Genomic DNA, 16,323 nt, shown 5'->3' on the forward strand with positions numbered 1-16,323 from the left:
ATTAAGACTTACAGCTTTTGTGCAACACTTGGCTATACTACTGTGACTGATTCTAAGAGTGGAAAGAAAAATGAGGTGTGAAACAAGGAAGTAATGGGTGTTTAATGCAGAAATTATAACAGATTTACTGGTTCACTGAGTTTCTTAAAAGATTTGGGATAGTTAACAAGGACTTGGATGTTTTTAAAGTTGTGCTTTGTAACGACTGACTAGTTATAACACTGTACTATGTTATCGCAGCTGTATGAGATGGAGAACCATTTTACTGTGTCATCAGATCCTCTCCCCCCTCCTGCAGCTCCCCCACCTTCTCTTCCTTTATCTTTCTCTTCATCTACATCTACCTCATCTGGGTCTAAAAAACAGAAGAGGACTCCCCTCTATCAGAGATCTGTAAGTCAGGGCAGCGATTTGCACATCTGTCACATGTTTCAGTAGCATGGGGAGTCATAGGGTTGGTTACCTTGTAAATATGCTCTCACTTTTTAACATTCTTAATATCTACACTTTTTCAACAAGTGTGAAGCATTCAGTCCTTCCTGAGTAATTATGAAATACCTTCTCTTCCCCCCCCCCCCCCCCAAAAAAAAAAAAGAAAAACCTGTTTTAAGAATTCTCACCTAAAAATATCACTTCCCCCCTGCGGAATGAGTGTCAATGCCACTTGTACCAAAATGCACTTTGGTGCAATGCACTGTTCCCTTGAAAGTCTAATGAAATAAAATGTAAACCGTAACACAAAGGTGGAAATGTTCCAGGAAAAAAAATGAAATAGCACGTGTTATGGTTCACAGTTTTACCCCTAACAAATACCAATATGTTTTACCACTGTTAAACTCCCCCTCNCCATCCCATTTAGGGTTAATGGTTGCAGGCTAACTCCTGCTGAGAAGTTGTTGTGTACAGTGGTGTGAGGACTGATGCTTTGCTTTGTTTCTCATGGAGGTCAAAACTCTGTCTATCCTTATTTCTTGTAATTTTTTTTATTAATGTTGTCAGTTTCCCTTAGCAGGAAACTTGTAATTTTTTGTTTAAAAAAAATTGACAGCAAGTGGTTTGCTGTGCTCTTTGGGATCGTTGTTAAACTGGTTGCCAAACAGCATAATGGGGCATGCTTTAACTATACATTTTAATAAGTTGAGAAGCTAGATGCCTGTATTACAGTAAAAAGCATACTGTTTTTACAAGTTGCTCAGGAGCCTTTTATCTCTGCTAAATGTAATGTTGACTAATTTTGAATCTTTTCTGCTTGATGTGACAACAAAACAGAACAGACATAGTCTCATTATGTTTCCAAAATACTGCAGCAAGTAAAACCCTTTGAAACTGTATTCCAAGATGCATGTTGGCTGTTTCTGTTTTTTGTCTTGAATAGTCTTTCTTGAATTGCAGTGTTTGATGTGGTGTAATGTATTTTAACTGATTTTAATTGCTAACCTGTAAATGGAAATAGCTGATTTTAAAAATGAAACCTTTTTTGCATATCAAAAAGCCAATGTGTTTGTAAAAGGATTTCTAAATCTCTACAAGCTGTGTCTGTGCCTTGAAAAGAAAAACAGATGATATAGATAAAAGCTAATTTACAGTTGATTTGAAAACAGCATTGAACTGAAAAAAGTTAAAGCTGAAATCAAGTTTTCTCAGTCTCTCCAGTAGTATAAGTAGTATAAGGCTACCCTTATACTACCCTAGTAACCTTATACTACTTAGGGTTAGTGTTAGTAGTAGTATAAGGAGCCTTATACTGCAGAAATGTTAGTTTGAATTTTAGTTCTGGGTATTAATTCCATATCTGTGCAAAAATGCAAAAATCCTTAGAACTCGCTTTTTAGTTTGAAAGTCTAAAGAGTCAAACTAGGAAACAAGCTTTGCAGGCTTAGTACTGTTGGTTCATAACTGTTGCATCATAAGTCAGAAGTTTGTCTTGGTCTAAGCAAGCTTTATTTCACTCTTTGGGGTTTTTTTGGCCTATTTTGTAAGTATGTTGTCTGTCTAAATTTTAAGGATAACAGTTTTACAAAAGCCTAGCTGTTTTGGAATTCTTATTTTATTACAAAAATAATCAGAGTTTACTTGTTACAGTAACGTCCACAGGCTCTTTGTGTTTGTTATTCTCATCCTGCCATGTGGGGATGAAGAAAAGAAACTTATTTTATTGATCTGTGTTTTCCCCCCCCCCCCTTTTAAATAGATGAGCTTTGATCCAAACCTTCTCCACAACAATGGACACAACGGGTACCCCAATGGTACTTCGGCAGCGCTGCGTGAGACTGGGGTTATAGAAAAACTGCTGACCTCTTATGGATTTATTCAGTGTTCAGAACGGCAAGCTAGACTGTTCTTCCACTGTTCACAGTATAATGGCAACTTACAGGAGCTCAAAGTAGGAGGTAATCGGGCAACTTGCCGAGCTTCTTGGCTGAGTCAAGACCAATCTTTTCACTTGCTGTAGAATTCTTGCACCTTATAGCATTGACAAATGCATGTGCTTGCTTCTGAGAGGCTAAAAAGACAATTGAATTAATAATCTAGCACTCCCAATGACTGACCTTACCAACGCTTAAGCTTTTTGCCACTTGTGTTAATACTGCTTGCAGCCATTCTGGAAAAAGTGCAGTGTTAGGTCAAATTTGTATAACTGAAGATAGATTCAGGTGCTTAGGCAATAGCATAACATACCTCACAAACTCAGTATTTTCTCTCAATTTTTTAGAATTAGTTTGAAGATAGCTGTTTGTTTTTTCAGGAGGGGGATGATCCTTCTTCATGCTGCTAAATAATGTGGCAATGAAGGTTATAAACTGTTTAATGGCATATATTACCTGGTCTGAGCTTTTTCAGTGAGTGGGGGTGGGGGGGGAGGGGGCAGAATCTTGAAAGGAATCTTGAACGGGGCAAGCCATTACATGAGACCAGTTCAGTAGCAGTAGGAACAAATAAGTAGAATAGCGAGAGAAATCTGCAAAGTACTCTTTCTCAGTAACAAAGACATCTGAGTTTTTCTTTGTTTTTTGGGTACAAACAGCAAATTATCAAATGTCAGTGTTAGTGGGTTTTTTTATAATTATTATTTATTTTTAAAACACAACTTATGGCTGTGATGTCATTATCATGTTTGATTGTCTTGTAGATGATGTTGAGTTTGAAGTGTCTTCTGATCGCCGAACTGGAAAACCCATCGCTGTTAAATTGGTGAAGATAAAACCAGAAATACTACCTGAAGAACGAATAAATGGACAAGTTAGTGGCTGTGATGCCTACTTTCTATGTACAATTTCTATACTTTATTCAGTACAAAAAGGCAGATGCATTTGGCAGATGCATTTAGCATGCCTATTAAATGCATAGAGTGTTCAGCCATACTGAGATATATCTTTCTCATTCTGGCAAAAATTCAGAGGTTCAGTTTAAGCTTTTATTTGACTATAAACAGTTCTCGCAGTCAACAGGTAGTCTCTGTTTAAAACTTTGCAGCATGGCATCCCATTTTGTTACATTTGAAGTGCGTCCCTGAGTGTATAGTAGGGCATATTGAAATTTTTGTATGGCACAATGCTGCTCCTGAAATGACTAGCAATGGATTTTTTTTGTGACTGGTAGGTTGTGTGCGCTGTTCCTCACAATTTAGAGAGTAAATCTCCAGCTGCCCCGGGTCAGAGTCCAACAGGGAGTGTATGCTACGAACGTAATGGGGTAAAGCTCACGCATTTTCCTTTAACTCTTGACTGATCCATCAGTGTGGTCTATAAACCAAAAAAATTGGCGCAATTTAATGTAGACAAATGACAATGCAATTTAATTAAAAGTTGTAGTTCTTATGTAAAAATGCAAACTTCAGTAATTACTACAAACAAATGTTAATTTGACAGCTTGCTTGCCCATATCTATGGAGAACTTAATGTAGAGATAAATAGTTGTTTTTTTGTAAAAGGTAATGAAGCTAGGTTATGTAACGCATTTTTATTCTGAACTTTTAACCTTTAGAAATTGACATTTAAAGATGGCCATGTACAAAACTTTCAACTTGAGTTGCTTATTAGGGACTCATCAAAACAGCACAATGAAAGAATGAATGTTTTTTTGCATGCAGTATTCTATCAGTTTCTATTTTCAACTAAATTTATTTCTTTGATATCAGATACTGTTAGTAAGCAAAATTGTGTTAATCTTTGAAAAGAGCTTATTTTGCAAATAGAGTAATATTTGTCAACATTAATTTACAGGAGGTATTTTACCTGACTTACACACCGGAGGATGTTGAAGGAAATGTACAGCTGGAAACTGGAGATAAAATTAATTTTGTAATTGATACAAACAAACAGTAAGTTGGTATTGCCTTTCTAACTTCATACTTTATCTGGTCAGGCAGTGATCAGGCAGCATTTCGAGCCTGTTCCAAGAACTGAAACGCTTTTGAAATGACATATGAAAACAATCTTAATTTTGGCTCCAGTTTTCAGTTGTTTATCAGGTTTGCTCTGTCTACTTTTTTTTCCCCTCTAGTACTGGTGCTGTAAGTGCTCGTAACATTATGCTCTTAAAAAAGAAACAAGCCCGCTGTCAAGGAGTAGTCTGTGCCATGAAAGTAAGTGATGCTTTAGCTTTAATATTGCATTTGAAGATAAAATGTTTTCTAGAAAGGTGATGTTCCAAGTAGTAAATTCAGATTATTAAGAGCCATTAAGAGTTTGGAGCTGTGGGTGTAAACTGGGTGAAACAGTTTAAATGAGCTAATCTTTGATACTAATATTCTTCTTAACAAAGGCAGTATTATGTATTTCCATAATGTGTTTGTATGGTAGCTGTGTGTATGTACTCTTTAAATTGCAGTATGTGTTTGGCTTGGTCTTCTATTGTGCTTACTAGTAACTGTAAAATTTTGTCTTGGTATGTTAAGTTATCTGGCAATTTCTTAAACACTTTGTTCTGTTCTTAGGAAGCCTTTGGATTTATTGAGAGGGGTGATGTCGTGAAGGAGATATTCTTTCACTATAGTGAATTTAAAGGTGACCTAGAAGCCTTACAGCCTGGTGATGATGTGGAGTTTACAATCAAAGACAGAAATGTAAGACGAAATCCAGTAAAAACTGAAGACAAGGTTCTAGAGCACAACTGGACAGCGCGCGCTCTCTCTCTCTCTCTCTCTAAAAAAAATATATAAAATATATATATATTTTTCCAAATTCACTTGCAAAAAAGGGGGAGGAGGTTCTTTGGAAAATATATGTTAACTTACCTCTTGTCTGTGAGTATTTGACTGACTTTATGCTTTTAGGGTAAAGAAGTTGCAACAGATGTAAGACTGCTGCCTCAAGGAACTGTCATTTTTGAAGACATCAGCATTGAACATTTTGAAGGAACTGTAACCAAAGTAATTCCAAAAGTACCCAGCAAAAATCAGGTGAATTTCAGTATTTGCTGAGGCTTGAAATGTTGTATTGACTAGCAAGAATTCCGGTCAAATAGTAAAAATGGTCCCCTTTTCCTGTAACAGTCTGTGTGTAAGCATCACTTCACAGCAAAAGAGTAAGCTTGGACTTAACTGTAACAACCATGGATAGCAGTCACAATATGTAATTTATGTAATTTTTCTAAAGGTTAAAGAGGCAAGAATTAGGGTAATACAGGGTAATGGTACGTTGGTTTGTCATTTTTTTTAATCTTTCAGGTACCTCTAAAGTGAGTTGTTTTAACATATTTTGAGTTTTTGTGTGTGTGTGTTTTTTGTTTTTGTTTTGTTTTTTCTTAAGACAAAAGTACAGTGAAAAGGGGAGAAAGTATTTGCTGGAGTAAGACTGATTTAGATTCCTGTAAGCGTTAAGAGGTAATGAGGTTCTTGACTGAGGCATAATTTCAACTTTAATATTTGGCTTTGAGGAAAGCGTGAAGAGAAATGCTTCTGTTTACACTATTTACTGCGGGACAGCCTGTATTGCTGTGTTGGCTCCTGCTTTGGGGAGGAGTGTGTGGTGTGTGGTTTTTTTGTGTGTGTGTGGTTTTTTTCTTTGCTTTTTTTTAACACTTAACAGGAAAGACTCTGCCTTTAGAAGTGTTGTAAGTATGGTTATAAGCTTAGTTCTTGAAACTGATTTTTTTATTTTTTCTGGCAATACACATTTGGTGCTAAAAACATTTCAGATTTGGCTGTGGACAGTAAATTTCAAACTAGTAGTGGTAGGAAAAAAAGCACAGTGGTCCGAGTCCAGCAGACATTTGGTGTTGTCCAGTACTTCTTTCTTCTGCCAGCATTAGTATTTCCACCAAGTGTTTTGTCTGTGATGATGTTGAAACTGATATCCTGGGAACTGCTGAATTTGATACATAGATAGAAACCAAATTAAGTTCTGACTATGACATTATAGTCTAGGAGTGTCACTTCAACTCGGTGTCTTCCTTTCCCAAATGTATAAGTGAGGCCATGCTGCTAAGCAAGTGTTTTCACAAGTGCTCGTTTAAAGCTCTGAATGCTGAGCCTTGTAGATAAACTAACTGTTGGTCATGTGTGTGTTTTTGTTTTGTTTTTGTATTTTACTGCCTGGCTACTAGAATGACCCATTACCTGGCCGCATCAAAGTCGACTTTGTGATTCCTAAAGAACTTCCGTTTGGAGACAAAGATACAAAATCCAAGGTGACCTTGCTGGAAAGTGACCACGTTCGATTCAATATTTCAACAGACAGACGTGACAAACTGGAACGAGCCACCAATATTGAGGTTCTTCCCAATACTTTCCAGTTTACAAATGAAACTAGAGAAATGGCAAGTATCTATTTTTAGATAATATTTTTTTTTAAAAAGAGTAGTTTTTATTACTGTTATTCTTGAGGTGAAATGAAGGTGGTACATGGGGGGCTGGAATTGTCTTTAACAGTAACTTAATGTAAATATCATGGTAGTGACTTTCACCTTTTCTGAAATGAAATCCTCGGATGTCTTCTTCAAACAATGTTCTTCAATAGTAGAAAATCCAGAATTTATACTCTGCCTCTTTCATTTAAAAGAGAAAAGGTTAACTACTGATAAAATGAAATCACAGTAGAAAGTAGACCTTAATTGTCCCTCTTGGAGTGGATTGCTAGCTGAATTATTGTGGACACAGAAGTAACACAGTCTTGAACTATTAGTTAAAAATCTGCATGGCCTTAATCTAAATAGGTAACTACTCATTTCTTAGGAAAACTGTAAGAAACTGGGGCAACTCTAGTTGAAGTAGTGAAAAGATCAAGAATTGGAAAAGGTGTTGCATGTAGCTTTTGGATTTTGGTCTTCATGTTCTTTGGACAATCTCTCCCCCTCTGCTTAAGGATCCAGCAGAAGGCTGGTAAAGAGCTGCATTCTGTCACGTGGAAAAAGCCCTGTGGAGTACAGGGGCTAAGATGGATGTGGTGACCAGTATAAAAGCGTATCTTTGATTCCTGTAGAGAACACAGGAAGAATTAATTGAGTGTTATTAGCAGTGGTACACTTTATTATGAATACGAGTGTTTATAAAACAAAGATTGAATTAATTTCATGACTAAGAAAAAACTTGCTTTCACTTCTGTTTATAAAAGTTCTCTTCTTTGAATTTGTCAGATTGATAATAACTGAAGTTTAAAAGGGCAGAAGAGTAAGAAGAAAAAACTGACTTGTGATATCTTGCTGTAAACTACTTTTTCTGTTTACTATATTACATGGATGATAGTCTGCACTCATTCATGATTTCCCAAATATTCAGTATCCTGTTTAAATATTCCATACAGATAGATGGTTTACTTTTTTATTCTGTTTTATCTGCTAAAGCAGAAAGTGTTACGTAAATGCACACATTATTCCATAAGTTGCTATAACTAGCAGTTCAGGCATTACTATATCTGAATTAATGATCCAAACCAACATCTTTATCAGAAGTCTGGTGCTGCTCTTGTATTAAAATAAATAAAATCTGTCTAAACAGTGTTTAAGCTTTAGTATGGAGAGAACTTCCTAATTTGAGTCACGAACTCCTTTAAGCAAGCTCATGGAGCCTTTTTTAACAAGGCGAGGGCGAGAAAAGGATTTTTGATACTTAATAGGGCATGTTATATTCTGCTTATCCTTCAGCATTCCATTTTTAGTAGTTATCAGGAAGGCTACTAAAATACTAAACCTAACTCATTGTAATACATGCCCGTGGATGTGAGTCTCGCTTTAACAAACCTCTTTGAAAGGAAGCTTTTGAATTCAATTTGTCTGAAAGTCTGCTGTCTTAAGCTTCCATCAGATCACCATTCTTGATCTGTTTTTTTAATTGATTCTTGAATATTTCTCGCAAGTATGCGTATATAAATGAATCATGTACTGGTATAGATAATGCATGTACTTGTAGCAGCACCCCTTTCAAGATAAATTTTTTATGTGTAGTAGTGATGTCATTTTTTTTTTTTAACTGTAGTTCTTGCTAATGGCTTCAACTTATCTTTTCCACTTACTTCACTACTCATAAGAGATTCAGTTGTGAAACTAGGTAAGTAGGATTTGGTTTGCATTTCAGGTTGACCATAGGTGTTAGCGCTACAGTTTGCAAGGAAACATATTTCATATACCAAGAAATGTTGTCATTTGAATACAGGTCCTGAACCTTATGAAATTATTACATGTTTCACAGTTGTATCTTACTGCAGGGAGATGTTGCATACTTCTAATAAAGCTGTTATTATCCACCTGTCTATTCTCAGGGTGTGATTGCAGCAATGAGAGATGGCTTTGGCTTCATTAAATGTGTTGATCGGGATGCTCGCATGTTCTTTCACTTCAGTGAAATTATGGACGGAAACCAGCTCCATATTTCTGATGAAGTAGAGTTTACTGTGGTCCCTGTAAGTGAGTTAATCTATTTGCAAACTAAATTTTCATTTAAAATTAAAAAAAAAATAGCTTGTCATCTGCCTAAAATCTGGTCAATCTTGTTTTTCAGGATATGCTATCTGCTCAAAGAAATCATGCTATAAGGATTAAAAAACTTCCAAAGGGCACGGTTTCTTTTCACACCCAATCAGATCACCGTTTTGTGGGCACTATAGACAAAGAAGCCACTCCAGCCAAAGCCACTAGCCCAAATAAAGGCAAAGAGAAGGTAATGCTGGTGCTATTGTGAAGTAGCTGTTTTGTATTTCTTGTTTTGGACATTGAGGCTGCTTTAAAATCTCTAATTCAACTTTTTGAAGTACTGCTTATCTATATAAATGTGAAATACATTGAATAGCTAATGACAGAAGTCATTAAAACTAACTTGTGTGAAACAAGATAATAAAAGTATGGTTGCTGCTTTGTAATGATGCTGCTATTGAGGATAATTTCCAGGACCTTAATGGGAAACTTCTTTCTACCTCCTACTGCAGAAGATGCTTTAGTTAGCTGAAATGAAATTTCTAGGGCTAGAGGAGGTTTCATGCCTCTTTAAACTCTGACAAATACTTGAACTTCCAATAAATACTTGAAATAGTGGTACTTTCTTCACTTTAAAAATATTGTGTAGGGAAAAAGCTCTTTTTTTTTTTTTTTAATGTATCACTTAAAGCTTGTGTTTGTTAGTCTGCTTGCTTTGAGTTGATTGCTTTGTTGCTTTTTAAACCAGTTGCAGAGCAGTTACTGAAAACCCTCTGTGACTCTGAGTGATGCTTGGATTGTATGTAGTAAACTTCTTTTACTTACAAATAAGAAGCCAATTGCTAAATCCTGATGCCTTGTCTTTAGGAAGCTGAGGATGGAATAATCGTTTATGACGACTGTGGAGTAAAATTGACCATTCCTTACCAGGCCAAGGATGTGGAAGGATCTGCTAATCCCCAGATAGGAGATAAGGCAATATAACTAAGTATATCATTGGGAAATATTTTTTCTGTGCATTGCCAGATGTGAGCTTCTCTTTGCCTTGTTGTTGCATTTGTTTTCTCCTTCAGAAGAAATGAAGGACAAGGTGTCTGCGTAATGCCACCTATTTCTTCTGTCCTAAGCTTGAGTGGCTTTATTTTTCTTAGCTATGTAGAAAATATCCTAAAACATGTTGAGACATACATGAAAGTAGTGTCTTCCTATGGAAGTGATGATTTAAATGAGAAATTCTTGTCCTGAAGTTGTAGCTCCACTTGGATGAATATTCAAGAGATTAGCATAAAGGCCTTGAGATGGCTTTTGAAGATGGAGAACATCTTCAATGAGTGAAATAGCTTGAGAGGCAAAGGAAGGCGAAGGTGCTGAGAGATCTGGAAGGGCAACCCAAAAACTGTTAGTGTTCAGGAGCCATGCTATGGAAGCATTAATTACTGTTTTAAAAATCCAAAACTAGGTTCATGCTCACTGTGGGCCACTGGTGATAAGGAAAAGTGTACAAAGAGGTTAATCACATGAAGATAGGCTGTATTTAGTGGGCCAAAGAATCTGAGTCCTAGGGGATGACTTGCCCTTCTAGGTGTCATTGGTGTCACTCTGCCACTCTTTGGAATGTAGTAAATGTCAAAAGACTTGACATGTTTCTGGGAGACTGGTGGCTAGAATAAGACTTTTCTGGAGAACCTAGTTATTGATTAGAGCTATACAGCTTTAAAATGAGTTGTTTGGGTGTGTGGGGGGGGATGGGGGGTGGCTTCCCCCCCCCATTAATGGTCTGCATCTCTAACAGGTTGAGTTCAGCGTTTGTGAAGTGAAAAGAACTGGTCTGCAAACAGCTGTTTCTGTCAGAATGCTTGGACGCAACTATAGTTCTAAGAGGCTTTTGGGATATGTGGCAGCCCTGAAAGATAACTTTGGATTTATTGAAACAGCCAATCATGATAAGGAGATCTTTTTTCATTACAGGTGAACCAGTCACTCTCATTTTCTCTCCCTCTTGTTGTCTAGTGTGTTTTCGTGTTCTTTTTATTTCTCTTATGTAGAGGTGACTGTTAACCCTTTAGACTTCACACATTTATAGACTCAGGTGTCTCAGGTCCATTACTTATCTCTGCTGGACTGGTTCAGGTTTTTCTATTAGAGTGAGTGTTCTTGGTGTTCTGGGCCTCTGGATGAAAGCTTTGTTCTAGGCTAAGAAATACAGTTTGAGAACTGTATATTTGAAAGGTTTCACTTTCTCAGATGGGGATTTCTTAAAAATGCAGGGTGCCAAGCCAGTTAGGTGGGTTCTAATCATCCTGTTTACATGTTAAAGCATTACTGTTGCATGAGCATTATTGTTGTCATGTAACTAAAAGGAAGTTACTCCTAATTCTTTTTTTTTTTTTTTTTTTTTTTTTTAAATGAAGACTGTGGTGATATTGAGAGCCTGGAACTTGGAGACACGGTTGTGCACAGCTTGTCAAAAGGCAAAGGAAACAAAGTTAGTGCAGAAAAGGTGAACAAAACGCATGCAGGTAAGACTGTACCTGGTAATTTCTCCTTAAAATAGTCTTTGAAGGTGCTCATGGTAAAGTCTGTTAATGATCTCTTTACAGTTGGAGTTCAGAGCAAAAGGAGGATGCCTAATGTGGTTGTTAGTTAAGCCCACTAAGCACTAATCTCAGTAACAAGTTTCCTGAAAGCTGTTTCCTGTGTTACCAAAGAACAAACCTGTGCAGAACAACAATCCTGTAGACAGTAGCAACTCTCTGGGCCTTTACCGTACTCTGTCCCCTTTAATTAAAGGGAGAGATCTTGTGACAAAACTACCTAATTTAATAATTGTAGTAGCTGTGGTGTCCTTCACAGAAGGAAGGTTTCAAGAGGAATTGCAGGTTGTGGGTATTAGGGCCTTAAGAAAGAAATGACAAGCTTAAAGGATATCAATGATTAAAATGATCCAGGAATTGGGAATGCAGTGGTAGCGAATGAAAATGATTTGCCTTTCATGTTCCAAGGCCTTTAGTTCCATTGGAAGGTACCATTTTTTTCGCCCCTTGTGTTGACTAGAAAAGCTTTCGCTAAATATTACTGAATTAGAGCTGTTCCAGTTTTCCTGGGTGACAGAGTGCACTGTCCTAGATGTCTTGCAGTGCAAACTATAGGCTTCTGGCTGATACTGATGTACTTTTTACTCTGCTTTAAAACAAAAAGTATGACTAGAACATTCTGTGCTTTCATTTCTGTCTCTCTTTCTTTTCAGTGAATGGGATCACTGAAGAAGCTGATCCAACTGTTTACTCTGGTAAAGTAATTCGTCCTTTGCGGAGTGTAGATCCCACACAGACTGAATACCAGGGCATGATTGAAGTCATGGAGGATGGTAAGATTTGTCACCTATACGTGATGCTTGCTTTAATGATGGTAGTAAATACAGTTGTATAGTTAAGATAAATTTACATGTTCCCTTTTCAGATTCAGAATAAGATTAGTAATTTAATGAACTGTAAATAGAAATGCTAAGGATTATATTTACACTATGTTACTGACAGTAAAAGTATCGTTTCTAGTATTGAAAATAAATTTTAAATGTTCTCAGTTTAAAAAAAAAACAAAAAAAACTCTTAATTCTCTCTTGTTTTCCCACCTCCTCCCCTCCAGGTGAGATGAAAGGAGAGGTTTATCCATTTGGAATTGTTGGAATGGCGAACAAAGGTGACTGTCTGCAAAAGGGAGAGACAGTAAAATTCCAGCTCTGTGTTCTTGGTCAAAATGGGCAGACAATGGCTGTTAACATCACACCTTTCCGCAGAGCCACAGTGGAATGTGTGAAAGATCAGGTGAGTGAATACCACTATGAAGACAAGATGAATGTTAATCAGAAGTAACTGTTTGAGTTGGCATAGAGCAGATGAGAACCCAGTTCAGTGCTCAATCTAAGAAGCTTCAGTTGTGCACAAGCTATGACTGCTTTATGCTCTTGTTCTAGAGAATGAGTTTTGTGTAACCCACATACTGATTTATGTGAATCTGCATAGTGTGGTTTCAGTAAAAGTGAACTACAGCTTTGGTGCTGATAAATCAGTACTACTGAGCAGCAGTTCCTTTTGTGATTGATTCTGAGGAGCTACTTTGTCCTGTTCTGGGATGTTCTAAGAATTGATCTAGCTAGTTACTGCTGAGTAGGGCATTTAAGTAAAAGTGTGTTTAAGACAAAAAAGAAAACTTGCATGCTCTGCTACTGGAAGAAGCTTCTTCGCAGCATTAAGCAGTTGGTGATTACAGTCCATCTGAAATATGACGGGTGGTCACTGTCCTAGTTACTTGCAATGCAAAATATTTAGAGAATTAGGTGCTGTGAATGCATTTTATTTTTATAATTATTTTGCAACCCTAAGCTCTAGTCATTTAGGGAGAGGCTAGATGGGTTTTGCTGGATATTGCCTTATATAAGAGTAAAACAGTAAACAGAAGTAACTGACCTTTTATACCAGTGATGCAGACAAAACAATGGAATGGTTTCTTCTATCTAACTTTTGAGATGGGGTCTTAGAAAAAGACATGCAGCAGTGGTTTTCTCAGTTTAATACTACTGCCTGCGCTTGTCAGATTTTAGAACTTGTTCTGTAGACTTGGCTTTAGAAACCTGATAGATGGCTAAACATCCAGGAGTATCGTTTCCAGCCAGAATGTTGTTGTTGGTATAGAAACTCCATTTACTCTTCAAAGTGTTGTGGGTGGGTGTGGTTGGTTTTTTTTTTTTTTTTTTTTTTTTTTTTTTTTTTTTTTTTTTTTTTTTTTTTTTTTTTTTTTTTTTTTTTTTTTTTTTTTTTTTTTTTTAACTGCAATAACGTGTATGTCACTATATCTGCTTGGATAAAGGTGAAAGAAATAACTATGTGGTGTGTTGTTTTCAGTTTGGTTTCATTAACTATGAAGTGGGTGACAGCAAAAAGCTCTTCTTCCATGTCAAAGAAGTTCAGGATGGTGTGGAACTACAGGCTGGGGATGAAGTGGAGTTCTCAGTAATCCTGAACCAGCGCACAGGGAAATGCAGTGCCTGTAATGTGTGGCGTGTCTGGTGAGGATTTGGAATTAAACTTAATCTGGCACACTAACTTCTACATCAGTAATAGCATGCATGTGGCTTCTAAACTGAAACTAGCTCTTCCTAGAAGTGGAACTCTGAATTTTGGCTGGCTTCAGTGAGAATCTTTCACCTGAGAACACGGCCAGCACTTGTGGGGTGGCCAGCACAGCACAGCAGCAAGACTCAGCTTTTCTTAATTGCATAGTGTTTTTTTTTATTATTATTATTATTTTATTTTTTAAATCTGTTCTTAAATTCTACATAGTAGAGACTTGGCACAGTTTTCTACTTGGAAATTAAGAAATGATATGAAAACTAAGTGTACTGTAGGTAGTTAGTGGCCTCTCTGGCAATTTCTGCATCATGCATAGTGCTTCCACCTGTTTTCTAGAAAGCATCTATCTTTCATTTTAAACAGAAAAACAGTGTCAGGCACTCTTTTTTTCTTATTTGGCATACCACTTGTTTGGGATGACAAGTAGTTTGTACTTTTGAGCTACTTCTAAGCAGTGTGGTTTTCTTCAAAATGTGTATTTTGCTTAAGCTTGAAATCTTGTCCTGTGGCCATGGAAGTGCTAATGCTTAATTTTGCTTTCAAGAATCTGTTATCATTGTTTTCAGAGATGTGAGTTTCCAGCGCATAACAGCACAGCCTGAGCCTTTTACTGGTTCAATCAAAGGGAACAAATGCAGGAAGTGTCATGCACACATTAGTAGTAACTGGAGAATACTGTTTTGAGCTACTATTATTTCAGAATCCGGTGTTTACAGTTATGGTTGTAAGGCAGACATCTGTGGTGTCTTCCAGAAGGTCCAATTTCGAACTATGCTAATGCCTTAGTAGGGAACGTGACTATAAATTAGGTAGCTTACATCATCTCTGGAAAGTCCTCACTGGTCTGTGTGGTTAACTCTGTTACAGTGAAGGCGCTAAGGCTGTTGCTGCTCCACGTCCTGATAGACTTGTCAATCGTTTAAAGAGCATTAATCTGGATGATGCCAATGCTCCTCGTCTAACAGTTCTTCGTCAGCCCAGGGGGCCGGATAACTCAAAGGTACATAAGATAAAAGACTAGCTTGCAGAACTGCAGTTTGCATTTTGGCTTAGATAATGTAACGTTGCTTCCTCTGTTGGAAGTCTTAAACTGTTTGAAACATGGTGTCCATTTCTTAGTGAACTAATCCCCTGCAGTGTGAGACTAGATTACTTTAGTCAGAAGGTAAGGACCGTTATACCCTCAGTGTCAATAACGTATGCTGCAGTTTCACAAGAGCACAATGGATAAAAGCAACCAATTGTTAGTTGCATTCTGCCCATAACAAGTATCTTGGTTTGTTTTTTCCTTCTAAAGCCCATTTGATGCCCCTTTCAGAAATAAGTGAAATTTCTGTATCTAAACTTGCCTTTCACATGAAGTCCTGTCACCACTTGAAATACAGAAGATGACAGTGTCTGGAAACCGTGAGGTGTCTAGGACTGTTAAGAGCAAACACAGAATCCCCATGGTTGCCTTTTTGCTACTTTATCTGTTTCTGGAAACAAATGCAGCTAATTAAAAATGTGCTCATGCTGTACCTCATTGGAACAAAACAAGTTTTGCTTAAAAGCATGATCCCTGGAGCTAAAAGTCGTCTCTCTCTTTTTTTTTTTTTTTTTTTTTTTCCCCCCCCCCCTCTTATCTGCAGGGATTTGGTGCAGAGAGAAAGATTCGCCAGGCTGGTGTTATAGACTGATTCACAAAACCCATACCTGAAGTACGACTGAGTGATGGGGGCTGGTGAAGGGTACTGAATTCATCCCTTCCAAATTCTAAGAAGCTATTACATCAGTTTTAACACCTTCTCATGTTATGTTTAAAATAAATTTATGAAACCATTTTAAAATTATGCACAGTTGCATCCTGGAGAACTTAAGGTGGCGCCTTATAGTATCACATTTTAGAAGCTTGTTTTGAATGGTGCATTTAACGCAACTGGTAACTGCAAATCTACATTGCCTATGTGAGTAAACATTATAGACAGCTCTACTCTGGTAGACCTTATGGAATTCTGCACTACAATTACATATGCTTTATCTTTGTTATTTTGGCCAAGGTTTTACTATGCCTTAGCGCTCAATTGCATTATCTTCTGCCTTCGCGTGGAAGGCTCACTTTCTGCTCACTCTGCTCAAATTCTGAGGACCACATGAGGGTGGAATATGTTCAACTTAATATAAAAATCTGTATGAATGTTCAGATAACTTAAGTTGGTGGCCAAATGTTACACTGTTTTCATATTTCATTTGAGTCCTTTAGCCAGCAATTTTCTGTTAGAGCTCAATGAAAGTCTCTTTCCAGGGTAGACCTATTTTTGTAGCATTCTGAAACATGCAGTGCAGAATTTCATAAGGCTGAGGTGTG

The 16,323-nt window shown here is 37.1% G+C and overlaps 1 protein-coding gene across 2 annotated transcripts; it reads left to right on the plus strand.

Annotated features, from left to right (window-relative positions):
- Positions 1-214: 214 nt before the first annotated feature.
- Positions 215-15,808, plus strand: CSDE1 (cold shock domain containing E1). Of its 2 annotated transcripts, XM_026077153.1 has the most exons (20): positions 218-393; positions 2,192-2,390; positions 3,131-3,240; positions 3,601-3,693; positions 4,224-4,321; positions 4,504-4,585; positions 4,937-5,065; positions 5,276-5,401; positions 6,547-6,759; positions 8,697-8,837; positions 8,936-9,094; positions 9,715-9,822; positions 10,640-10,815; positions 10,993-10,997; positions 11,259-11,366; positions 12,095-12,214; positions 12,493-12,671; positions 13,749-13,912; positions 14,844-14,976; positions 15,608-15,808. In XM_026077153.1, the coding sequence occupies exons 1-20, from the start codon at positions 229-231 to the stop codon at positions 15,653-15,655; spliced, it is 2,556 nt and encodes an 851-aa protein (XP_025932938.1). In that variant the 5' UTR covers positions 218-228; the 3' UTR covers positions 15,656-15,808. The 2 variants fall into 2 exon arrangements, with proteins under 2 accessions (XP_025932939.1, XP_025932938.1); XM_026077154.1 differs by lacking the exon at positions 3,601-3,693 and having other exon boundaries at positions 215-393.
- The last annotated feature ends 515 nt before the right edge of the window (positions 15,809-16,323 follow it).

Source organism: Apteryx rowi, unplaced genomic scaffold (assembly GCF_003343035.1).
Source record: "Apteryx rowi isolate R43461 unplaced genomic scaffold, aptRow1 scaffold_45, whole genome shotgun sequence".
NCBI classification, from domain to species: domain Eukaryota; kingdom Metazoa; phylum Chordata; class Aves; order Apterygiformes; family Apterygidae; genus Apteryx; species Apteryx rowi.

Bases quoted from the DNA above. Each gene is read 5' to 3' on its own strand.
- CSDE1 (XM_026077153.1), top strand. From the start codon at position 229: ATGTTATCGCAGCTGTATGAGATGGAGAACCATTTTACTGTGTCATCA. The intron at 4,586-4,936 runs GTAAGTGATGCT...TTCTGTTCTTAG, and splicing joins GAGTAGTCTGTGCCATGAAA to GAAGCCTTTGGATTTATTGA. The intron at 8,838-8,935 runs GTAAGTGAGTTA...CTTGTTTTTCAG, and splicing joins TAGAGTTTACTGTGGTCCCT to GATATGCTATCTGCTCAAAG.